Source organism: Zalophus californianus, chromosome 2 (genome assembly GCF_009762305.2).
Source record: "Zalophus californianus isolate mZalCal1 chromosome 2, mZalCal1.pri.v2, whole genome shotgun sequence".
In the NCBI taxonomy this organism is placed as follows: Eukaryota; Metazoa; Chordata; class Mammalia; order Carnivora; family Otariidae; genus Zalophus; species Zalophus californianus.
The window spans coordinates 121,360,338-121,386,705 of record NC_045596.1 but is presented as its reverse complement, the minus strand read 5'-3'; the positions used below and the strand labels follow the sequence as shown (position 1 = coordinate 121,386,705).

The 26,368-nt window shown below is 39.3% G+C and overlaps 1 protein-coding gene across 6 annotated transcripts in view; it reads right to left on the bottom strand.

Moving 5' to 3' along the window:
* The window catches only part of SMAD1 (SMAD family member 1), a 73,867-nt gene that overhangs the window by 29,764 nt on the left and 17,735 nt on the right, over nt 1-26,368 (bottom strand). For all 6 annotated transcript variants that reach the window (XM_027598110.2, XM_027598115.2, XM_027598112.1 and 3 more), the window contains exon 2: nt 13,551-14,132. In XM_027598110.2, coding sequence (XP_027453911.1) covers nt 13,551-13,950 — 400 coding nt within the window. In that variant the 5' untranslated portion in view covers nt 13,951-14,132. The remainder of the gene's footprint in view (nt 1-13,550; nt 14,133-26,368) is intronic.

Below are 26,368 nucleotides of genomic sequence, written 5' to 3'. Positions count from 1 at the left end.
GTGACGCTGCCAGAGCAGCTGTGCCCGGTACAATATCTGCACTAGACAGATGTCCCCAGATACAGTGTGTGCTCAGTGACCTTCTCAACAGGAACATTTCGAAGAGAGAGTGGTAGAGAGGAGAAGACCATTTAAAAGTTCACAGTATATGCATTTATGAAATAAAGTTCCTCACCTCAGGATGTGTCAGGGAAACTTCACACTGAAGACAAGATTCTTAGAACCTTTAATCAAGGTTAAATTTTAATAAAACATATAGCCCCTAATCCCTGAGTGCTGGCATTTTCTCTCTTTGTTTGCTTAGTGGTCGTGAGGCAATAATAAGGAGGGTGTGAAATAATATTAATGTTCACTGAGCACTACACACACGCCCATCAAGTACCGACTACGGGTGGTACATGGCACGACCGATGCAGAAGTCAATGGGACAGCCATGTCCCTGCCTACACGGAATTCCTAGCAGATCACTGAACCTTCACAATGGACGAGGAAGCGGGCTTGGCCCAGGTCAGTAAGACATCCAAGGTCACTACAGATGCTGTGCTGAAGGCCAGGCTTTCAATCAAGGCCTGCTCATCACCACCACACTGCACCGCTCAGTCCTGTAATACTGGAAGGAGATTCTGGAAGTCATTGTTAAAATCCTTTTTCCGGTCCTCTGTTTAGTTTTTTGGGAGAACATCTTTTTAAAGGTTAAGATAGTTTCGCCTAAAGGGAGTAACTTCACAGTATCTATTTTCTAGGAATACATCAATTACTCTTCAGTACAAATACATTAAGAAAAAACAAATATGTGAACACAGTTTGAATGTAAGTAGAGAAATGAGTTGTATTCAATAACAGTATCTTCAAGCTTAAAAAGAAAAAAACAAACAAACATTAAATTTACTTAAAAGTAGCCACATCTAATTCAACTTTGAGAACTCAACTTCCTAGATAATTCCAGGCCAGGGATCCTTTTTGTATACTACAGCTGATTTCCGTGAAAGACATCTTATCTGTGAACGTATGCACCCACGGTACATATTCTGTGACTCCACGACCTAGGCCAGATTCCAGTTCCAACCTATCCTTGGGGGGATGTGTCCTCCTACCCTCTCTCCGCCCAGCCATCCCGGGCTTCCTGCAGTTTCCATCTGCTAGTTTCATACTTCTGTACTTTTGACCCTATTTCCAAGTCTCAGTTCTAAATGTCATCTCCTTTATGGTGCCTTTCTTGGTTTTTCTACTCACCCCCAGTAAAAATGAATTCCTCTTTTCTTTGTGCCCCACTGTTGCCTAAAAAGACCTCCATCACAGCATCTGTAACATTTAATTGCTAATTTGACTTTACCTCACCCAGACCCTAAGCCCCTAGAGGGTAGATCTGAGCTTTTTTTTTCCCTTCTGTATAATTTAGTGCACAGCATATAATAGATTCTTACTATTTTTTTCAATTAGTGTATGTTTGTGAATTATATTACTATTCCTGGACTGTTTATTATGAGCTGATTAATATAGACTGATCTTTCTTGAAATCCTCAGACTACCTGCAACTGGATTAGCAAGATACTTGTTTAAAAAGCCAGATTCTTGGGCGCCTGGGTGGCTCAGTTGGTTAAGCGACTGCCTTCGGCTCAGGTCATGATCCTGGAGTCCCGGGATTGAGTCCCACATCGGGCTCCCTGCTCGGCGGGGAGTCTGCTTCTCCCTCTGATCCTCTTCCCTCTCGTGCTCTCTATCTCTCATTCTCTCTCTCTCAAATAAATAAATAAAATCTTTAAAAAAAATAAAAAAAATAAAAAGGCAGATTCTTGCACCTCATCCCAGATTCGTTAAGTCAGACTGCCCGGGAGCCGGGGTGCAGAACGATGAGGGGTGACTGTAGGCACTGGCAATGACTAGCTTTCTCACCCTATGTCTCTAGGCAGCTGTGAAACCTGGAACTTCAAATTTCTCACATCATTCCTCTTACCCCTAAAACTCTATACACTACCCGTTCCGATTCGCAGGTACACCGATTAAAATGAGAATGATATAGAAAACACCAGCAGGGTCTGACACGAAGCTGACCGCTGACCAGAAAATTTATCAAGTGTCCACATTTTTGGCCAGGTGGCATGGTATCATGCACAGGCTTTGGATCAAGACCGCCACGAGTGCCAGCTGTCTGGATCGGGCAGGGTAAGTTCTCCCTCGTTTCTGTAGGGATAATGACACAAGCCCCCCAACAGCTCTGTGAAGCCCCAGTGCTGCGGCACAGGGTGGGCTCTCAAACGCTGCCTCCCTCCCTGACTCCTCTCTCCCTACTCTGAGCCCAGGTTCCTTTCTTCTGTGGAGGGTTTATTTACTTAACTACCACAGAAGGAAGGTGCTATGTTATTAGAGCTTCGGAGTTTGTTAGAGGAAGACGAACTTCAGAGTGTAAGCTAAAAATACCAGGAGGAAAAAAATCCTTCATAAGGTGTGGATGAAGTAGAACAACAATTAGAGGCCGGTTTTAGTTTCTGGCTTCCGAAATTGGAATTCCTGCTCAATTCTTTACTAGCCGATTATTAGGACCGCACTTCCTTACAAGTAAAATGGGAGTAATAGTACTTCTCTCAGATTTTCATTTAACATTTATACAGTGCTTCTATATGACAAGTGCTGTACAAACCTCCTTCCGTTGTCATGACTCTGACCGAGGCGCTGTCATTACCTCCACTTTATAAAAATGGACACTGAGGTACGGAGACGAACTTGCCTTTAAGAACACAACCAGTAACCAGTGGAGACAGGATTCAAACCAAGGCATCTGGCTCCAGAATCTCGGCTCATAACCACCGAGCCGTGGTGTCTTCCCGTGTTGCCCAGGCAGGCTCCGGGGCCATGGAGGCCCTTCGTGAGGGGCAGTTACCATTGCGCAGGCAGTGGCTGGCCGGCCCTAGACACTACTTATGTGTAAATGACCATCCCCAGGGGTTGCACCAGGCCCTGTGGCTTAATTTGTAATTGCCGCTGAATGTAATTAGTTCTCATTCTGAGTTCAAATTTGATTCTGTTAAACATATTCCATGTAACAGATACTTGTTATTTAATGATGAAGCTTACTGACCAATGGGAAATAAACACAAGTAAAGCCTCCATGAACACCTGAAGCACAGGGGTGGACTCACTTGACTGTGATGGATGGACCCTGACTTCAGGCAGCTGGTATACAGTTCAGATCACATGCTCTGCTACTAAAAACCGTAGATGCTCTTCTCCTTCATTAAAGAGAGAAAACCGGTTAAAGTGGTGGAGAAAGCGACTTCTTTTGGCAAGCAGTACAGTGCGGTGATTAGCAGTATGGATTTTGGAGTTAGACTTCAATCTGAATCCCGGCTGGCCTGTTTTAAGTTGTGTGACGACTTAAAGTGCATCTCCGTGGCCCTGCTGGTACCTCTGCCCCTTACAGTTGTGGTCAGTATTAAATGAGAATACAAGGGATGTGACAAGCACAGTGCCTGGCACATAGCAAGCATAAAAAGTAACTATTCTAATTTTCACTGTTACTATTATTATTATTATTGTAACTATTATCATTAGTTTTCCAAAAATTTGTTTAGTCAAACTTTACTTACAGTATGAATTTCATTTTTAGTCTGCAGATATACACAGAAGTTATGTTCCTTATTTCAGCCATGTTGTGTTTCAAGAATGCATATAGAGCCTTTTCACATGCATTACTTAATTCAATCCTTGCCACAACCCTGGAAAGTAGATATAATCAGACCCTATCTCACAGGTTAGCAAACACAAATTCAGAGGACAAGTAACTGGCCCAAATTTTAGTCCAGGTTTTTGGATCCGAGACGCCTCCTAACCGTATTTTAACCTTACAACCCAAGAGATAAAAGCTATCTGCTTTAAATTGTCTCATTTGTCCTGAATATCCTAAAGAACTCCACTCCATATTTACCAGTCAGCAACTGGCATTCTATCGTGAATAAGAGTCCCTCCCCCTTTCCCTCCATTTATTTATCATCAGGATTCCTGTTATTATCCCTAAAGGGTTTATAATTACTTTCTGTCCATAATTATTTTGTTGATCAAATTGTCTCTGATTAAGCCACGGGCAGCCCTCTTCAGGCTGACTCGCGTCCTTGTGACATGCTCCTATCAATTTTCTTTTTTCTACACAGCTCATTTTAAAATGAGCACTTCCTTTTCCTATTTAAAAGCTGTAGGTTATATTGTTTCAAAAGCATGTACCCCAAACTATTTCCTACCTTAACCATCATACTTAAATATCTGTCTGGCACACCACCACACACTAAACTTTTTCGACACTTAAGGAAAGATACTGTCACAGAAAAAATACTGCTAAATCTCCTAAAGAGCTAGCTAGACATAACTGTAAGGGAAATGAAGGGAAACATGAAGGAAAAAACATCCAAGACTTCCACTCTGCTGTCTTACATATGTTTATGTTTACTTTACAAAAAGCTGCCTCAAGACCACTTATAGAAATTATAGGCTCTCCTTTCGCCTTACTGTGACTGAAGATCCCAGACAGGCAAGCAGGCAGGTGGTCGGAGGAAGGTGATGTGTGACTCTAGAAGTCAGACGACTACTTGGATAAGAATTGCCTCCTTTGTGCGAAGGGGTTAAGAACCAAGGACACTGAGCAGTGGCGTATCCTGGGAAGCGGTGTTAGAACCGAGGTAGTGATGGAGAATGTGAACCTGATCTTCCATTGTAAGGTCTGCTGAGATTCCAGAGCATGAAGCTGATGATACAAAGAACGGGAGGAAAATCTGCCAACAGTCCTTGGTTGCCCTAAATCTTTTTATTTAAACATGACCCATGTTTCTAGACTCTAGATCTTTTTTCAGGGAAGTTACAGTTACTTCCAGTTATATAACCCACGTCACTCAGAGCAGATTTATGAAGAGCAGACCCGTAAGAGAGTATGAGAGCACTGATAATGAGGAAAGTGGAAAGGGTTAGCGGCAAGTTAAGTGTTTATCTGCCCACCTCCCACACATGGGGAAGAATCGCTGTTGACACAGTGGAAGCCCAGACCAGACTAAACTCAGGGGGGAAACAGAAGTCTGCAGCTTTCAAAGGGGTCCTAACACCAATATCTAAAAATGACACTAATCCCCAGCCAAGCTGCCAAATTAACAAAATTGGTTTTTCTTTCTTTCTTTTTTTTTTTTTAGCTTTCGATTCTTCAGGCCCTCTAAGATTTTTAACATTGTGCTCGTGGCACCCTATGGCTTCCCAAAGTATCCCAGCTCTGCCCTTTAAAATGAACATCCTCTCTTTCCTTCCCTATCTTTTCCCCAAAGAAATATTTTTCCAACCATCAGGACAGTGGTCTGATCATTTGGCTAATTTAAGATTATTACGCATGATGTGGAACTTTTCAGAACATTTGCATTTTGAAGTAGAAAAAGACAAAGGAATGAGATATACATTTTGGGGAACGAAATCTCCAGTCTTCTTTGAGCCTTTGATACCTAGTACCAAGGAGGCTAGAAGTTAACACTGAGATACTCGGCCTAAGAGCATTATATAAGGCAACCTTCCCTTTTGTAAGTAACCATTAAGAGCACAGGGCACTCCAGTATGGGGCAAATCACCGGTCACTCCCCTATCCCAACCACATAAAACATTCCCAAACCTACCAAAAAAAAAAAAAACAACACAGTTTGAGGATGCTCCACATGTGGGGACAATAAGCTAAAAAGCACAACTCACAAGTCACATTATTTCACCCAAAGCTTGTCTTGGAAGCCAAGTTTTTCCTTTTATTATTTTTACACAGTTGCAATCCTTATATACACTACTTCTTTCATTCATTATGATGAACTTTCTTATGGTTTTTGAAATCGTTTTTCTTCATTAGCCATCATTGTTTGTGTTTTGTTTTTAACAACTGCTAGCTGGCGAGTGTTCATTTGGCCCTAATAAACTAGCAGTGGTGGAGGGAAGAGTGTCGAATTTGGAATGAATCAGAAAGATCTGAAAATACCTTCTCTTGGCACACCTAATGTTGCAGAGGTAGAAAAAGAATGAAATGGAAGACAATGGTCAGGAAAGCAAAATGATGAGAATGATACTTTGTATAAGCTGTATATTCTTAATATTTCAAGTTGGAGTGTATCTACCAACAGAAAAATCCCATCCAGAAACAAATCACATAATTGTCCAGATATCTGCCTCAATTTATGCACTTTTACAACTTTTGTAAAAGTAACACATAGTAACTGTTATAACTTTTCATATGTTCATCAATTAATAAATAGCACAAAACCAATGCCCCAAATAATGCACTGAAAACAGTTGCTCAGGAAAAAAAAAATCAGAATAGACTTCACAGTTTGCCTTTAAGAATATGGAATCTGCTAGAAGATCTGGGTATAAAATCCTACTCAAAATTATATTACTTCATCTGTTTCCAGTAATATGGTAGATGGCAATGATGAAATTATCAAACACAAGCCAAAGGCCAATGATAATAGCTTGGAGAAAAATTCACCATCTAAACTCCATGTCCGCTTGGCTGTGTGTTGAGCTTTTACAGAGGAGGATTAGTGATCAAACAGAATGGAGCCCTGAGCAGACTCTGGAAGAGCAACTACAAAGGCAGGGACATTCGTGCCCCAGGGTATTCCAACTGCAGTCAACCTCTGCAAAGGGCCTCAAGGTCCCTCCCCACCACCCACCCTTCACAGGTACAAATGCTTTGAAATGTACCTCTTACAGCTTTCAAAGCATTCTTCCTTCATCTAAATATTGTACACATCTCTCTCCCACACTGGAAGAATTAGAGAACCACCCAGACTATGACAGGAACATATAGTAACTAAATATAGCTGTGTATCTATCATAGTAACTCTTATGGAATGCATTATGTGCTGATTTTCTTCTTAGTCTTGACCTTCCATTTTAATTTGTTTTCCCTGGTCTACTTTATTCGGAATACTTTCTACTTTCCGTATGTCTCCTTATAAATGGATTTAAACCCTGTGTACAATGAAATATACATACATATCTGCACCAACCACATAGACTGGAACACAATGTCCAGATGTGTTAGAATTGGGTGAGCTTTTCTGTTGCCACTCTCAGGCTTTTAAGAGTTAGCTGCATCCCTTGTCCAGAATTCTATTATTCAATTTCGCAACCTGTGCTATAACCATATACCAGCCTTTCTTGGGCAGACACAGTTCCTGAGGATTTGTATATGCACCATAAATGTTTAAATGAGGAGAAATTTAGATGTAGATAATTATAAGGTGTGACCGTTAATTTTATGTGTCAACTTGCCTGAGCTACAGGATGCCCAGAGAGCTCGTAAAACATTTTCTTCTGGCTGTGTCTGTGAGGGTGTCCCCAGAGGAGATTAGCATTTCAATCAGCAGACAGAGTAAAGATGATTGCTCTCACTAATGCAAGGTGGGCATCATCCAATCTGTTGAGTGCCTGAACAACAAAGAGGCTGGGGAGGGGCAAATGTGCTTTTTTTTTTTTTTTAAGCTTGAGCTGGGAAACCCATCTGCCCTCAGAGATCAGTGCTCCCAGTTCTCAGGCCTTTTGGACTAGGACTGGGACTCAGACCACCAGCTTGCTGGTTCTCCAGCTTTTAGACAGCAGATCATGGGACTTTCTGGCCTCTGTATTTCTGTTAGTCAATTCCTGTAATAAATGTCTTCTTATATCTATATCTGATTGGTTCTGCTTCTCTGGCGAACCCTAATACACAAGTCATAATGCTTTAATTTTTATAGTTAATACTGTTGGCTAATTAATCCCAAATCTTGAGAACACTTAAAATGATTATATCCTGATATCTGGTTTACAAGTTCAGTTATCAGACTCCTATGAATCACCATTCAGATAAACTTGAAGGAAAAGTCAATAATACTTCTCCTCCACTCCCATCCTCCAAATGAATATACTAACACAAGCCTAAAACAACAACAACTTTACTTGGATATAAGTTTTTGTCACCATTGGCTCAAGTGAAAACACATTCGCAATATGAAGAAACATTTTAAAAAAACCTTTCATTTTGGTTAAAATGTTAATTTTATTAAATCTCAATCCCTTAGTATGTTTTTTTAGTAATGTGTTTGGAAAATAACAAGTGTGCATAGTGCACCTAATGCATGTACTGAGGCACAATGGTTTTCCTGAGGAAAACCACTAGCATGACTGAGTCATGAGCTGAACTAGGGACTTTTGCACAGATCACTATTTTTTAAATTAAGGTAATTGTAGATGCATTCACATGCAGCTGTTAGAAATAATACAGAGAAATCCTCTCAACCCTTTACCTAGTTTCCTCCAATGGTAACATCCTGCAGAACTACAGGACAACATCACAGAGTATCAACATTGATACAGTTAATACGCAGAAAATTTCCATCAACCCAAGGATCCCTCATGTTTCTGCCCTTTTATAGTGACACCCACTTCCCTCTGGTCCATCCCCTACTCAGCTCCTTGTGAGCACTAAATTCGCTCTCCATTTCTAGAATTTTAAGACTTTCTAAGGTAACATTTTCCAAGCCACGAATTACACGGTGACTGAGGCAGCCAAAGAGTCGAAACTCTCATTCAGCCAACAGGTGAAGAAGATTTTAGGTGTATTTTAATTTTAACAGCTGGGAGCCATTATGCTGAAAATAAACGCACCAGAAGCTAACTCCAGGGTGTTACTTTAAAGATTAAAATTGAAATCTCAGAATTTCGAGGTCAGGTTTAATGTGGCCTTTCAAGTTGATTAAATTTAAAGTACAGAAGATAGGTTTCAAGAGCCATGTGAAAAATATAAAAAAAAAAGTAAGACCAAATGACAGGAAGTCTCCACAAAGGCATGTTAGTTATCAACAGCTAGCCACTGAATGGTCTTCTTAACACCACAGTTAGAGGACTGACTTTACCACTGTCAGCATTTACTTTGGTAAAGAAAAAGAAAACCTATATTTAACCCAACCACTAATAAGCAGCCTTGATTCTAAAGGCTACTAAAAGTCCAAGTAAACAGTCACCTGTTACATCATCAACAGGGTCACAGTCAGAAGCTGCAAGAACTTTCCTTCCTGTCACTATCCACACATTTGCAGAAAAAGAAATCCTGAACATTTTTTACTTTCCCAAAGATATATTTTTCAGTAATGGCCAAGGTAATACCTTTCACCAAAAGGAAGGCTGTCCCCCCTTTCACCCCTTTACCATTGTTAACTGTGATGAATACAAGTTGCTGCAAAGTGCTTCTGTAACTTCTGGTCCCCTCTCCCCACTACAATTTTTAGACCCTTTTATTTATAACAAAATAAATGACATAGGTTATAGAAAAACCACTATTCCTTAAACCCACAAAAGTATTTTTGGTCAAACAAACAGTATCAGATAGCCAAAAGAACAATTATAAAACCTGCATTGGGCCAAATCACAAAGCATTCCTCTCTCCCTGACTCCTCCATCACCTTAAAGATACCTTATGATATTTTATCAGAGTGCTGATCTTAATGAATATCAGAGAGAAGGAAAATTCTGGGAAGAGGTCAATTTTATATCTGTAACAAAACATGCAAAGTCCAAAAGGATGAGTGACTTCAAAGACAAACCATTAGCACCTCTTTTCAATAAGAGACAACTTCATCTAGTCAACTGGACTTGATGACTTGCCTGGATACCTTAAATCAGTGGTTCTCAAACTGTAGCCTGCGTCAGAATTACCCAAAGAGCTCGGCAAAACACTGATTGCTGGCTTCATCCCCAGAGTTCAGTTCAATAGGTCTGTGGAAGGGTCTAAAATTTTGCATTTCTCAAAAGATCCCAGGTGATGCCGATGCTACTGGTCTGGGGAGCACACACTTTGAAAACCACTACGCTAAACCTAGAGACACCCAGTTTTTGTAAAACTTTTCTCTAGAGGTCTTAACAGGGATCTCTGCAGAAAACACCAAGTTTGGGAGACCTAACTATCTTATGCTTAAACTGCTAAATTGCTCTTTGAAATAATTCATCTGAGGTAAGTAGTTACATAGTTCAAAGTAATTCAGTATTGAGCTGTGTATCTGCAGCTTAGAATTCCAGACCCCTTTTTCCCTAGTTCACAGAAACGATAACCAGGTGTGCTCCAAAATGCCTACTGAACTCTGGGAGAGTAAGGGGCTTAGGCTCCCTTATACTTCTGGTGGGGCTTTGCCCCAAAAAGTGTAGTGGCTGCTTCATAGTGGTCTCTGGAAAAAGTCCATTTGTTCTTATTCCCACATCAGCCACTTTAAGGTATGAAAAATATAAGTAAAATCCTGATATGTTCAAATTCAACAGATCTTGGCCTCAAAGTTTTCTAAAACTGTTCTATGTTTGTCTCACAAAATTCTTGGCTACGTGGGGGGGGGGATGAAATGACATTTGTGGAGTCTCAAATGTCTTATTTTGGCTGGTTTTCCACCCCCCCCCCAACAAACCTTTTACATATAAGTTATTCAGAGTAACAAAATCATCTCAGTATTAACTTTTAACTTAAAAAAAAAAAAACTTTCCATCGTGTGTCAGAGATGTTAGTAGTAATGTTAGGTGTTATTTCATTGTCAGCAACAAATGAACAAGGGAAGATGATGTTCAAAGGGTACAAGCTGAAAACTCACCTCCAAAAAAATGGACAAATGACCAGAGAAATTAAAAGCAGTATTTTCATTTAACAGCAAAAACTGATCAAACTGTGCTAGTTGCTAAAGTAAAAACACTAATAATATATATGGTCCCTGCCCTCAAGGAGCTTTTACTATCTTGCAAGGAAGACTAACAGAAAGATAATTGTAAATGTGAAGAACATTATGAAGAAATTCAGATTGCTATGGGAAACAGAGACTAGCCTACCTGGGGGGTGGGAAAGGAAGTATCAAGGGAGGCTCCTCAGCAAAGCTAACCTCCACCAAGCTTAGAGCTGAAGGATAAATAAGAGTGAGCTAGGCAAAGAGGGAGGAGAAATGAGTTACAGATGGAGGAGAAGAACACTGAGCGTTCCCTTACGACTCAAACACACAAAACATGGAAAAGTGGGAAAAGCTGGAAGGGTAGGCAGGACCAGAATGTGCAGAGCTCTGTGTACGTGCAATGGGAAGCAGGAAGATAACATGATCATAACATGCATCTTAAAAGAACTCTCTCTATTGTGCAGATATTGGCCTGAAAGGGTGGTGGGTCAGGAGGCACAGGATGCAGTATTCCAAGGATGGAAATGGCAGGAGGGTGGAGGGAGGAAATACAGTGAATCTTAAGTTGTCTGACATACAGGTCACTTAATTTAGAGGGACCTCAGTTTCATCACATGAAGTAGGATTAGAATCTTTCCTGTGTAATGGTGATAAATCACACATCTAAATAATCTTGTTTGTACCTATTACTTACACACTACTTTTTTCTTCTCCCAAACTCTTAACTCCAACTCAACTTCTGGCTAAAAGACCATGTATCTCTGCAATGAGGTTTTGCTTTTTTTTTTTTTTTTAAGATTTTATTTATTTATTTGACAGAGAGAGACACAGCGAGAGAGGGAACACAAGCAGGGGGAGTGGGAGAGAGAGAAGCAGGCTTCCCACAGAGCAGGGAGCCCGATGCGGGGCTCGATCCCAGGACCCTGGGACCATGACCTGAGCAGAAGGCAGACGCTTAACGACTAACTGAGCCACCCAGGCGCCCCTGAGTTTTTGCTTTTTAATTTGCATCACAGCACATATAACAGGCAGAAAAAAAAGTCTCTATTAGAATAAAGAGAATTCAGCAAAGTTGTTGGAAAAAAAAGCAAGTGCCGTCCTAGCCAAGATCAACTCTAACAAAATATAACTTTTTCAATAAAAACCAACCAGTTATCTAGACATTAAAGAACTTTATGGAGGAAACTTAAAGAAAAACACCTAAATAAATTTAGAAAAAAACTAAGTCAATCCTTCCCAGAAGAAACCAATGAAATTCCAAAAAACATTTCCAGAGGATTTTTCACAGAATTTGACAAGGTAATCTTACAGAATGTAATACAAAAATCACAAAAACATAATGTGGAATGAATATAACAAGTTGTAGAAGGATCTTCCAGTATCATAATACTTCTAAACATCTAATATTACATATTGTCATAAAGTCACACAAGCAAGTATGTATGTATACGTACATAATAACAGTATAAACACATGCAAGGGAATGACATCAAATTCTAACCAAAAAATTCAGAATAGTTACTGAAGGGAAAAAACAGGACCAGAGAGGCATAAACTAGAGTTTCAGTTTTATTTGTAATCTTTTATGTCTTAAATTGAGTGTATACAAAGATGTTTATTACATTATTCCCTGGTCCTTAAACTTTTTGTAGGTCTTAAATAGTCCATAAAAAAAATAAAAACAGAAAGCCTTCTATTTGAGAACCACATTAGAACATGATCTAGCACAGTAGTTCCTAACACCAGTTCAACAGCTATTCGACACCATCTGAAGTATTTGTTAAAAACACAGACTATCAGGCTGAGCTAGAATCAGCATTTCTGGGAGGGGAGCCATGTGATTCTAATGCGCAGCCTCATTTGGGAACCCCTGGTAACCACAAGCTATTAATAACTAATCCATCAACAAAATGGGTTCCAATCTGACAATGAGATATTTAAGTGCTTAAGATTGCCTAATTACTTTCCAACTGATGTAACGGTCTAGAATGTGGATTCTCATGTGAGGGCAGAACCATACAAATTTTAATGTATATCCTTTACTACAACCCCGCCCCCCAAAAAAGGTCATACATGTAAAAACTCTGAATATCCTATAAGGTAATAGTATGTAATGATTCCATAGCAGAACATAATTCCTTCACACCCTCCACAGGGAGCAAAATTCCACCAGAGGTGATAAAAGATGCTCCCCTTAAAAATGAAGTGGTACAAGTCATTGGCAATTGCACTAAAGATTTATTTCCCTCAAGCATGTAGATGGTAACCCCATGTTTCTTTCCTTTCTGAATTTTCTTCTCTTGTAATAAAATCACAGCTAAGTTTAAGAGAAATGCATGGAACCAATGAGAAACATAAAAAATAAATTTAGAAAGAAAACTATTTATTTATTTATAGTTAGAGGTGTTAGTTGTTGCTATGACAATTTTGCCCTGCTCCTAAGAAATAAAATTAACTAGAAAAGACTAAGTTGTTAGAATGTGGAAAACCTTCAAAGACTGACATATTTTCCCCTAATACTTAAAATCACAACTAAAAATACGGAAAGGGATGATTTTCGTATTTTAAACAACACAAGGAATAGTGTGGAGGACCACAGGGGAAGGGAGGGAAAACTGAATGGGAAGAAATCAGAGAGGGAGACAAACCATGAGAGACTCTGGACTCCGGGAAACAAACTGAGGGTTATAGAAGGGAGGGGGTGGGGGGATGGGGTAACAGGGTAAAAGGTATTAAGGAGGGCACCTGTGATGATGAGCACTGGGTGTTATACACAACTAATGAATCATGGAACACTACATCAAAAACTAATGATGTACTATACGTTGGCTAATGGAACATTAAAAAAAAAAAAGGCTCACTTACCAGGGCTTTCTACACGCTTATAGTGGTAGGGATTGATGCACACCTCCTTCTGTTTGGAACCAAAAGGAAACTCACAGCATTCCAGTGGTTTTAGTTCATGGTGGCTCTGAAGATCAGGCCAGCGCCACACACGGCAGTAAATGACATGAGGCAGTCCCTTCCGGTGGGAAACTTGCAGCCTGCCATCCAGAGAGCGGGGAATGGTGACACAGTTACTTGGCTGCCCCGGGCAGCTCAAGGCCTTTTCCAGTTCCTCCATGGCACCTTTCTTTTTCTTCAGTTTTTTCACCAAAGCATCAACAGCTTTCTCTGCCCATTTTTCTTCTTCATCACCCTGTTTCCACCCAAGGAGTCTCTTCACAGCTGGACTTGTGAAGGAAAATAAACTTGTCACATTCATAATGACTGCACTAGTTACAGACTCCTTGTGTGTGATGAAATAAAGAAGTCTCCAAACGCAAAAGGACAACAGAAGAGATTTCACTTTATTTACATAGAATTCTCTTTAGCTTCTTGGTTTTGAGGTCCCGAAAAGGAGAAATTACCATTCCTAGTGTTTTAAAAGTAATCCAAAGTCAGCACCTAGAAAAGAAAAAAGGAAAAAAAAAGTTTAAAATAATTGCTACCACAAAACTACCATTCACTAAACAACTGCAATGCGCCAGGTACTATTTTAAGTAATTTTCTGTATTATGATATTCTATGGACTGAATTATGACTCCCCCTAAAATTCATGTTGAAGCCATAACCCCCCATGTGACTGTATTTGGAGATGAGGTTATGAGAGTGGGGCCATAATCTGGTAAGATCAGCGGTGCTGTAAGAGGAAGGGCCCCCCCACCATGCACACATACTGCGGAAGGGCTAGGTGAGGACACAGAGAGAAGGCAGCCTACAAGCAAGCCTGGGATGGAGCCCTCACCAGCAACCAAACTGGTGGGAACCCTGATCTTGGACTTACAGCCTCCAGAACTGTGAGAATCAATTTCTGTTGTTTAAGCCACCCAGTCTGAGGTATTTTATTGTGGCAGCCCAAGCTAACACTCAGTATTTAGTTTACTTAGTCTTTTCCATGAGGTAATACAATCACCCCCTTTCACAGAAGAACAAACTGAGACAGACTTTAAAAAGCAGTATGTTACTTGTTCTGAGATAGAAGCAGTAGAAACCTCAGTGCACATAAGTCCAAATTCTCAACAGATACTGTAACGTTTCATTCTTAGATTCATTTATAGGCTCTAAAAATGCATTTCAAAACATACCTCAATCAACAAAAACTGAAAGCAACAGGGAAAAAAAAGAGTAGTCTTAATACCTGTTTTTGGTTTGCTCAAGTATCTCTTACAATAAAAGAAAAAGTAGTTATGCATCTACTGTGTAAACATTACAACATTTTAGGGTATTTATTCAGTAAACAAGCCAGTGCCTATGAGATATAGGGCAGGTAAGGTATGAATTTTGTTTTTATTGATATGAAAGGAATGAAGGACATGAACACGTATGTACCAAATTCTTTCATCCAGTTGTCTCATTTAAACCTTCCAGTTACTCCTCACCAGACAAAAACAGAGAAGATGAGAGACCTTCAAGAGGATAACTGCACAAACTCCAGCTAAGATGCAGTAGAACATGTATCACATCAACCTCTTCCCAAAAATCACTATAAAAGCTAATAAAATATAAACAAACAAAAAAGCCCCACTTTAATTTTAAAGATATCAAAGAGCAACCAAGGTCCTCAGGACTAGAGAGGCCAAGATGCTGAGAACAGAAAAGCAATGAAGTGAGCTGAACATTCTTTCCTGCTCTTCTTCTCAAGGCACTTCCCAATGCCTGTGCTGTAAGTAGCAAGGAGACTGGCAGCCAAGCTGCAGGAGGCTCAAGAAGCAAGCAGAGACTTCAGTGGCCTCATAGGGTGGAGGAGATCAAACAAGCAAACTGTAGTGGAGGGTCTGTGGAGAAGGAGGCTCTCAGTTGAAACCGAAAAGGGGTATGCTCTAGTGTAAGGGCAAAAATGAAATGGACCAGGTTTTATACTGAAACACAGCCTGAAATCTTTTTTTTTTTTTTTTTTAATCATCTTAATACTAGACTGGATCAAGGTAATGGGAAACGAGGAGAAAAAACTGTTGCAGAGGCAATATTTGTAGATACTAGCCAAGGATTTTCCAAAACTGACAACAAACAACTAGATACAGATCCATGAAGCTCTACAAATCCCAAGAAGGATAAATACAAAGAAATCCACAAGGTTTGATGTGTCCTCTCACACAAAAATTGCTGAAAACCTATGACAAAAGTCTTTAGAAAGACACATTACTCTCAAATAAGTACAATACGGCTGATAGCTGACATTCCAGCAGAAACAATGGAAATAAGACCATCCTTAGTGTGCCAAATGTAAACAAATAACTGGCAATTCAGAATTCTATACTTAGTGGAAAAATCATGCAAAAGTGATTGTAAAATAAATGTGTTTTCCAACATATGAAATCTGAGAGAACTGACTTCCAGTAGGAATCTGTGAGGCAGAAGGAAAAAGATCCCAGAAAGAAGCAAGGAATGGCAGGAAAGAATGAGGAGCTCCAGAAAGGTAAATAAAGGTGAGTCTAAATGATACTGACTTTACAAAACAATTATAGGAATCTCTTGTGGTTATTTAAAAAATAGAATTAAAATGCATGACAAAAAAAAAGCAGAAAGGGGCAAATGAAATTAGTGTTCTAAGGTCTCTGTATTACCCAGGCTGTGATAAAGCATTGAATTATTATTGATAAAGTTTTGTCATAATAAAAACCTACTGAAAGAGGGGCACCTGGGTGTCTCAGTTGGTTAAGAGTCTGACTCTTAATTTTGGCTCAGGTCGTGATCTCAGGGTAGTGAGATGGAGCCCTGCCTCAGGCTCTGCACTCAGTGGGGGTGGTCTGCTTCCCTCCCTCTTCTTCTCTCTCTGTCCCTCCCCACCACGTGCATATGTACACTAATTCTCTCTAAAATAAATAAATCTTTTAAAAAAATAATAAAAAGGTACTAGAGAAGTTAAAAAATATGAAATTATTTTTTAAAATATGATTAATCCAAAGAATGTAAGGAGAGAGAAAAAAAGAGCAAATAGATGGGACAAATAGAAAACAATAAGATTTAGATCTAATCCCAAAAGAATCATTAATTATTTAAATATAAACATACTAAATATGCAAGTAAAAGATCGGTAGGGATGGATGGGGAGCACCACTTAACTGTACCGTACTTACAAGAGACACACATTACATACAAATGACAGAGAAAAGCTGAAAGAAAAAGGATGGAAAAAGATATACTATGCATACTCTAACCAAAAAAGCTGCCATAACTATCTAATAATCAAACAAAACAGACTTCAAAATAAGAAGCTTCACCAGAGATTAAAAAAGGGACATTTCATAATTTTAAGAGTTGATCCACCATGGATATAGCATAATCCCAAATCTTCACATTGCAACAGTGTCAAAATATATAAAGCAGAAAATGACAGACAAACCCACAATCTTAGTGGGAGATTAAAATAGTAACTGATAAAACGAGTCAACAAGAATCAATAGATACAGAAAATTAACAACATATTTAAAAAACTTGATCCAATTCATGTACATAGATCACTGCACCCAATGACTATAGAATACATAATACTTTCAAGTAGACATAGAATACTTACCCAAATTGACCATATAAAGATCCATAAAGCAAATCTCTATACATATCAAAACCATACATACTGGTCTTGAAAATAATTGCACTTAACTAATGGGTCAAAGAAGAAACTACAGTGAAAATTAAAAAACTTTTAACTTAATGATTATAAAAATACGACACATCAAAACTTGCAGGATGTGGCTCAAGCCACGCTTGGCGAGAAAGCTATAGTCTTAAATGCATATATTAGAAAAGAAAAAAAGAGATGAAAACTAATGTTCTCTGTATCTACCACAAAAAAACAAAACAAAACAAAAAACAGTAAATTAAACCCAAAGAAAGGAGAAAGAAATGAGAGCAGAAACTGGGGCAGTGGGGGTGGGGGTGAGGGGTAGGGGTGGGGCAAGCATAACAGAAAACCTGCAAAATCAAAGCTGCTTCTCTGAAAACACTAAAAGAATTGGCTAAACTTCTAGCAAAACTGGTCAGTATAGGAGAAGGCACAAATTACCAACAACAGGAATAAAAGGGGAAAATCATCAGTGATCCTCAGAAGTTAAAAAGGTAAGGATTACTAATAGCTGTCACAGCAAACTGCATCTCTGCAGCGACTCCGTGGTAGTCCGCATGTCTGTGTTCCCCACTACAGGAAACTGATTGAGGAATTCCATCTTACTACTCTTCCTGTCTTTAGAGCCCAGCACTGTACCTGGCACACAGCAGATCCTCAATAAATGTTTAATGAATAATTTAGCTCCCTGAAGAAATCAGAAGGCCAAGTGTGGAACTTCAACTTTATTCAATAAAATATGAATTAATATTACTAAATATACGTATCATTCAATGGGCTGTAAGGAGTCCGTTGTTTCCTTTCTTAAAGTTTTACCCAAATTTACCAGTCCTTTTGAAGTTGGCATTATTTTCATCTAACAGGAAAAGAAAGAGAAAACAAAGCTGTGCCACTATCAAAAGTCACCCTTGGTCAGAGTGTGCCTACTGAAGTAATCATTTACTTTTAGGTTAGCTTTGCAAAAGAACAAGGACGACTTCTCTCTAGTCCTCTGGTAACAAATGACAAAAGGAATACATTTCTTCTTATTCTATATGGCCTTTTCTTCTACTCCGATAACTGCTTTTTTTATATTTTAGCCAATGATTTTCAAAGAGAGGGGAGTGAGTTTCTATCAAAATCATCTGGGGGTATTTCAAACTCTGTCAGTGATGGGTTAGTTGTACAAGGCAAGTATACTGGGGGGGGGGTAGGGGATGAGATTAAGAACGACCATTTCAGAGCCTCGTTTTTACTATTCAAACTGACATTCATTCAACAAAGCTGTACTGAGTGCCTGCTGAGTGCTTGGCACTGTGCTATACACAGGGGCAAGGGCAAAAATGTCTATCTCCTGAAGGGGCTCACAAGCTAAGGGGAGAGCCGGGGGTAAACAACTAACTCTGACTGGGCAAGTCGGTGTCCCTGCATGCTAACGCTAAAGGATGGGGCTGAGAAGGTCAGGCCAAGTGTTAGGGCCTCCTCCAGAAGGAATGTGTGACTGTACCAAGGTCGACCATGAGCACAGGAATAGAAGGGGAGGCCCATGTACTATGCATTTGCCCATCTCCCATGAACTAACTATAACACTGTATGATAAAAGCTCTAAAGCAATTATAAACAATAATATATAAAAGAGAAAGAGAGAACAATGAATTCCACGGATTTCAGGAAGTTTTCCCAAAAAGGTAATATCAGACAGGTCTTACAGGATAAGTAGAATTTTATGAAACAGAGCTAACATTCTGAAATATTACTACATGATAGACACTGTTCCAAGCACCTTCTATCTCCCAACTAGTTTAAGCTTTGCAACAAACTCTCAGAGTACACACTATCATTTCCCCCGTTCTACAGGTAAGGAAAGTGAAATATGGAAAGGTTCAATCACCTGTCCAAAGTTTACACACACAGCTGAATGCCAGAATCAGGGTTGGAACCCATCTTGTCTGGCTCTAGAGCCTCAATTTTTTAACCACTTGTTTCAATTGCTAGTTCTCACAGACACAAGACAGAAATGCTGGGGTTCAAGGTGGCTGGTGATGACACAAGGCTGCTAAGAAGGACAGGGGCAAGACTATGAGGGCCAGTGACGCATCTACCCTGCAGACGAGTGGAAGGTTTTACATCAGAGCCCTGCTGCGATTAGCTCTATGATTCAGAAAGATAGTTAATGTGTTAGCCTCAGTACAGGAAGCCTTCTCCCAAAAGAGAACAAAAAACTCTAAACACTGTAGGAGTCAGCTGGGGGATGCATGTCCTGATGCCACTCACAAAAATTAGTGGCTAGATCACAAAACTTTACGTATAAATGTGCGTAGATGAAACAAAATGTAGGCCGATGACTAATTTCTGCCTATTTGAGTTAGGCATTTTTTTTATGTACAAGTCAAACAAGACACCTACCTCCCCATCAGGAACTCAAATGAGTCCATGATACTATGGCCTTGGCAAGACAACTCATTTTTTTTCTGCCCCTTTTTGTACTTCCTGCTTTAGTTTATGTCAAAAGCTAAGTGGCCTTATCAGTTTAAAGTGCAAAATAAAAACATGAGTCAGCAAACAGAGATTTCCTTCCCTCTTCTCCAAATACAAACATTTCACACTGACACACACATACACACACACACACACACACACACACACACACACACGCAGCATTCATCTAGTAAAGAACCCCCCAGAAGCCTTAAAAATACTATCTTTTGTTCCAGCAACTTCACTTTTAGAAACTTACTCTAAGGAAAGATTCTGAACTAGAAAGGTAAAATGTTTCTGCACAAAGATTTTCATCAAAGCGTTATCTATTTTAGGGGAAAAAGAGTAAGATCCAATAACTGGAAAACAGGTAAGATACGGTACAATCCACTCAACAGAATATTATGCAGCCCTTAAAAAATTATATTCATGAAAGCTATGTAATAACTTGGAAAAAACCTTAAGCACAACATAAAATGGTATATACAGCATGAACAACTACGTAAATATACCAAAATATTAACAGTGGCTGGGTTTGGAAGGTTAGTAATATCTCTCTCTCTACTACTTTTCTAAACTTTTCAAATACTTAATGAAAAACTTTAACTTCTGAATTTTAAAAAAGCCTCCATATGCAAATATTTGCAAATTACAAAATCAATTTCATGAAGTCAGGCTACATACAACCTCTACTTCTAAAGTCTAAAGACTTACAGCATGATCTGATTTTAGAAGTAATAAAAACACAGTCTAAAGCAGGGTTCTAAATTCGGAACTTTTCTGTATACAGTCTTCCCTATGGGAAGGATTTCTATTAGCATTGCTAGAGGCCAAGCGAGAAAAATACTCTTATAATACTCCGTTTGACTAGGCTATTTAATTTTGCAACCTATGTGCTATTCCTTAATGTTAAAAGGAAAAAAGCGAAAAATTTTAAAATACCTTTAACTGCTGTGTAACTTGCTTTATATTTAAAGGAAACCTAATTAGCCAATTGCACAACAATGGACATTTTCTTCATCCTGGCCTCATCAAGTAAAGAAACATGTAATTATCCAACTGTGTGAATAAAAACAAAATACACTATCTGGTGTTCAATACCTTTTAGACCCCAGATTCCCACAGAGAGTTTTAAAAGAATTATTCTAATTTGTATCTGAAAATACATTTTTAAAAAGGGCAGAGAGGGCGCCTGGGTGGCTCAGTTGGTTAAGCGACTGCCTTCGGCTTAGGTCATGATCCTGGAGTCCCAGAATCGAGTCCCGCATCGGGCTCCCTGCTCAGCAGGGAGTCTGCTTCTCCCTTTGACACTCCCCCTTCTCATGCTCTCTATCTCTCATTCTCTCTCTCAAATAAATAAAATCTTAAAAAAAAAAAAAAAGGGCAGAGAGAGGGTAGCTGCCAAGTGGTACAAACCAAGTGCCACTGTAAACTGATGAGGGAGAGAGGAGACAGATCAGAACCAAATTAAATGCCCTCTGTAGCTTCAGACCAGTTGGTTTATAATTCTTGCACTGGCATGGAATTCAATGAAGTAGACAAAATAAATGACTCCATTAAATATTGAGGGAATAATTAAATTATTCAATAAAATAAATATAAAATATAGGCTCCAAAAAGTGACTGGGGAAAAAAAAAATCAAAGACTCCTAGTACCTTAAAAAAATAACGGACAGAAGATAAATGGTCTATTGTCAATGAAGCAAGCAACTCACTTTTTTTTCACTTCTTGTTCTTTGGTTCATTACTCTGTCTTAACTCTAATGGTAAAACAGCATGGCACAGAGATCAAAAGAATCAAGGAACTAAATGCACAGGGTATTGATTAACTTCACTTTGGAACTGTTTAACAGTTGGATAAGTTATTTAAGGAAAAAAGACAACTTTGCAAAAATTAATCTTCCTATAAAAATGTTTGAACCATTTTTTAGGAAACAAGTATTTCCAAGTAACAAAATAAACTGTGCACATTTCCTGACTTATACCACTACACTAGCTTTCTTCTTAAACAGATGATCCTGTGAATAAGCAGGAAAAGACTTGAGGTGCCAAAGAAGAGCTACACTGGGGCTACAGAGAAATCATAAGTCAACTATAGGATTTTTGTAGTGCAATAGTTTTTATATCTAAAATGTTTCAACATATACCAACATACACCATGGAGATATAAAATACCAGAGATGTGTTGTATAAAGCAACTGGTGGCAATATTAGTACTATGGAAAGGTATGTCATCTATCCTAACATCCAATTTTCAACAGGATTCAAGGTCTGATAAGAACTCTTGCCTCCTCTGAGATGCCTGGCTAAGTCAAAACATCAAAAAGGGCCAAAAAGTGAACATGCCAGTGGATCTGTAATGTAACTTTTCATTACTCCATTTTTTTTTTTAGCCTACTTGACTTTATCTGGGTACCCAAGTCAACTGCATACTTTTACCAAAGGCAGAACTGCCAAAACAGATCATGATTCTCAAGAAGAATAAAACAAAGATAAACTAAAAATTCCTGACACTCACAGAAACCATAGAATCACAGAAGAGTAGGGTTAAAAATGCTTAAAAAGATGAAGGCTGCAAAGAAAAATATTCCAGAGATTCAATGCCAGTAAATATTATAAAACATAAAGAGCAATCCATCATTAAGCCAAGAATTACAATGAACTTTGCTGGTTAAGAGTAAGATGGAGAATTCACAAAATGGCAGAAGGGGGTGGGGGGAGATCATAACCATATTCACTAGACCCAAGTAAAATTAGGCTATGGAGTCAAGTCCTGAAGAACAGAGATCTTCTAAACTTTTGATGAAACTAAATTACTTAGTACTTAAAAGGGGAACAGCAGACAATCCCACACGGTGGCTTAGAAACGCTGAAGCAGAAGCAGCACATAACACTCACATCTCCGGGTGGAAAAGCAATCCTGGGAACAGTACCTGTGAAAAACAGTAACGAACACAGACAGAGACAGTACTCTGAAACAAGTAAAATACAGCCATAAGCGGTATCAACTCTAAACAGTTCCTAACAAAAGCATGAAAGACTATCATATAGTTCCTCAAGGAAAGCGATACATCTTTATCCACTCTTAAAGCAGACAGGAAAAAAAAGTTTAAATTTGCTATGCAAGTATAATGCCATTACAATGAATATCAGAACAGAGAGAGGGTTTCTCTAGCTATCTTGGTCTCAAGACAAATACCTCACACTTATAATGCTCTATGATTTGGTTTCAACAAATAATCTGCTCAAATGTTTCATTTCCCCAGTTACTCCAATTAGGAACTAACTTCATTTTGAGATACTTGAATTGTAGGAGAAAACAGGTGAAGTGCCTCTGCATTTTTTTCCTGTTTTAAAATAGCAGTTAGCCCTCGACTTTCAATTTCAAACAGGTCAAATGCAGCTAAATAAAACTCACCACTAACCAAAACAAGGCGGGGGGGGGTGGAAATCCTAGAACAAGAAAATGAGGATGAATAAATCTTTCTCCAGCTTCTACAGATTTGAAAGCACTTTTTAAACCACCTACTTCGCTGCTGGGAAGTTCAGCTAAAAGAAACTCTACTTCAACTGAGTCCTCAGAAAACACAAGTGTATTTAAACAAATTCCTACACAAGAAAGTGTTATGAAGATCCACCGGAGATCTCAGAAGAAATCTGCTGGTCTTAGATCAAAGCAGCAGCAAAGTCCCAGCATTACAAACACCCAGAAGTCAAATTTCACGTTACTCAGTCTCTTGTTATTAAGCCTTGTTGTTGTTACTTCCAAACATTTCCCAACTTTCTAAACGTGTAATTAAATGACACAGAATAGTTTGCCATTTTTTCAGAGATTAATTTTCCAGATCTGGGGTAAGGGGGGAGGAGTGAAGATGGGGGGGAGGATAAGCTCTTGAAAGCCTATTTTTAGCAGTAATGCAATTACGCAGGTACTACCACCTTAAAAACACGTGCGCTAACAGCCAGCTTCCCGGTCTCGCAGGTGTGACGTGACTAGCAAGAACTGCCGTGAGGTCTCTCAACAGTGTTAACCGAGTGGGAAACTTTGGAATCAAAAAGGAAAGGAGTAGCAACACATAGACTTTGAATAGCAGCTTCCCACTTCCCACTTGTAAGTTCACTGCAAGCTGTGATTTCGGCCAGATAATTTCAAAAGCAGCATCCCTTTGATGAAAATGAAGCAAGGAATTTATGGAAGTCACAATTACTTGAGACTCTAAAGAGGACAGGGCTCTAGTTTACATACTTAGGTGTGCCAAGTACACTGTTCAATACATCTTCCACTGTGTTAGAAAATTCTTGAAGACGAGAATGCTCTCTGGTTCTGTTCTGCATACTCAAGTCCTTCCATCCTGACAAACCTAGGCTGCTTATGGGACAACTGGTCGATTTTCCCTAGTCACAGAGACTCCACAGAGGAAAGCAAGTGTCGGCTGTGTTTTGTTTCATTAGATGATTACTTGTTAAGTAGACTGAAGGCACTTAGAAGTTTTCTTACTGTCCCCAACTAACAAACAAATCTGGCTTATTTGTACATCTCCTCGCCACTTCTTTAATCCCACTGAATCCCTGTTCTCAAATTCATGCTTGTAACAGAAGACTATTCTTCAGTTCATGGTAGCCTTTCAAGATATCCAGGTCCTAATTACCTCACCCTGATAAATTTCATCTGCATTCACCTCAACTCAAAGACTGGACAGTCATTTGGCCTTCAAGGGCTCAATCCTCAAACACAGGAGATTGAAGACCAGAGGCATTTGAAACTTTAATTTTGTTGAGTACAAGAAGAGAAACTCTACCATAGTTGTCTCTTGGAAAAAAGAAAAATACTGTCTTTGAGTCACTGTTAATGTAGAATAGCAATTTCATAGATTGCAAAGAATGCTAAATGTGGTAAATTCCCACAAGTGGTCAGTTATGAATGATTCATCACTAACAAATGAACAAAATTATTCTAATTGCATTATTACCTTATGGAAGTATTATACTGGTTGTTTTTACAAACATTATCTTACTGATTTCTACAGCAATCCTTCAAGCTATATATTACCTCAATTTTACTAATAAACCTGAGAATCAGAGGTCAAGTAACTTTCTCAAGACCATATTCTAATAAGTGGTAGATCTACATTTTAAACAGATAACTACACAGAACAGGTGCTAGAGTCCATTAATTAGGTTTAAAAAAAAAGTAATCCAAACGCCAAATTCACAGATGAAAATGGACTAGGCTAGAGAGGAAAAAAACTGCCCTATTTAAAAAAAAAAATCCTGCTGTACTTCATTTTTTGGAACATATTTCTCCTTCCCCACTGATCTCACAGGTGCTGTTTATGACAATAAACACACATCTGTAGGGGTGAGCTGACATACACAAGGCAGGACAGCCTGAACCCTCTCCCTAAATTTAGATCCTTCTGCTCAGCTCTCAAGTGAATAATTTAATCAGGACCCTCTAGAAGGGAAACACATCCATATTCATCACAGGCATCAAAGGAAACATCTTTACAAGTTATATCCTTTTACAAACCAACATATGGTCTCACGCCATTCTCCCAATTGTTGAACTCCTCCTCTGGGAAGAGCATGGAATTTTATTTCTTTTTATCACTTGAAAAAATCACTTCCCTCCTAATTCAGTAAAACTGGGTGGAGGCCACTTCCTCCACAGGTGAGAGAAATAAAACTTGTTGATCTGTCATTGTCAGGAATTTTAAAGTTAACTATTTATTCTATGTACTTTCAAAATAGAAACAAAAGGCAGACTCAGTCCAAAATAAGAAATCAGGGCACATGTCCCACACTTTTAAATAAACCCCTCCAATTTTTCTGTCACTGTAAGATGTTTCTAAATGAGAAAACAAGAGCCCTTCACTTGGAGTGAAAAGAGAGGTAGGCTGAAATGGTAGCTTCCACTTTAGAAGCTGCCCTCTGAGCAAAACACCAAACACCGCTCTGAGCAAGACACTGCTCTGAGCTTCAGTGTGCTTTTCCGCAAAATTTTGATTCCATCACCTATCCTGCTGGGTTGTTACGAGGCTCAAATATGAACATGCAAAACTGATTTGCCAAAAAATGTAATATATTTTATTAACACAACAGCTTCACAAACAAGGAACTAAATTTGAATACTTTGTACATACAAAAAACACGAAGTTTCTCTCCTAGTTTTGTCTGTTCCATGAAGTTCTAACTTTATAAGACATAAGGAAAGACGGCGGGTGCGGGAAGGAGGGAGAAGCACTGGGGACACGGCACTGAACAAAAGAGACCAAAAGCAGAATTTTAAAAGTCTGTGCCTTCACGAGACCTACATTCCAGTGGTCAGGGAAGGCCTCACGAGGAGGGTGCTATTTGAACAAAAGCCTAGAAAGGTGACGGGCTGCGCCACGTGGACAAGGGGGGCAGCGCACTGCTGCAGGGGGAACAAGGCAAGGGGCAGGCGGGAGAGTGGAGGTGGGCCAGGTAACGGGGGCAGACCCACGGGGAGCCGACCCACGAACTTCCCAGCCTGCATTCTGAACCGAGCTGGGGACCACGGGGGAGATGTGAGCGGAGCTTGACAGGATGACCACGGGTTGGCCCCCTGAAAGAACAGAAGTCGGAAGCAGTAGGAGTG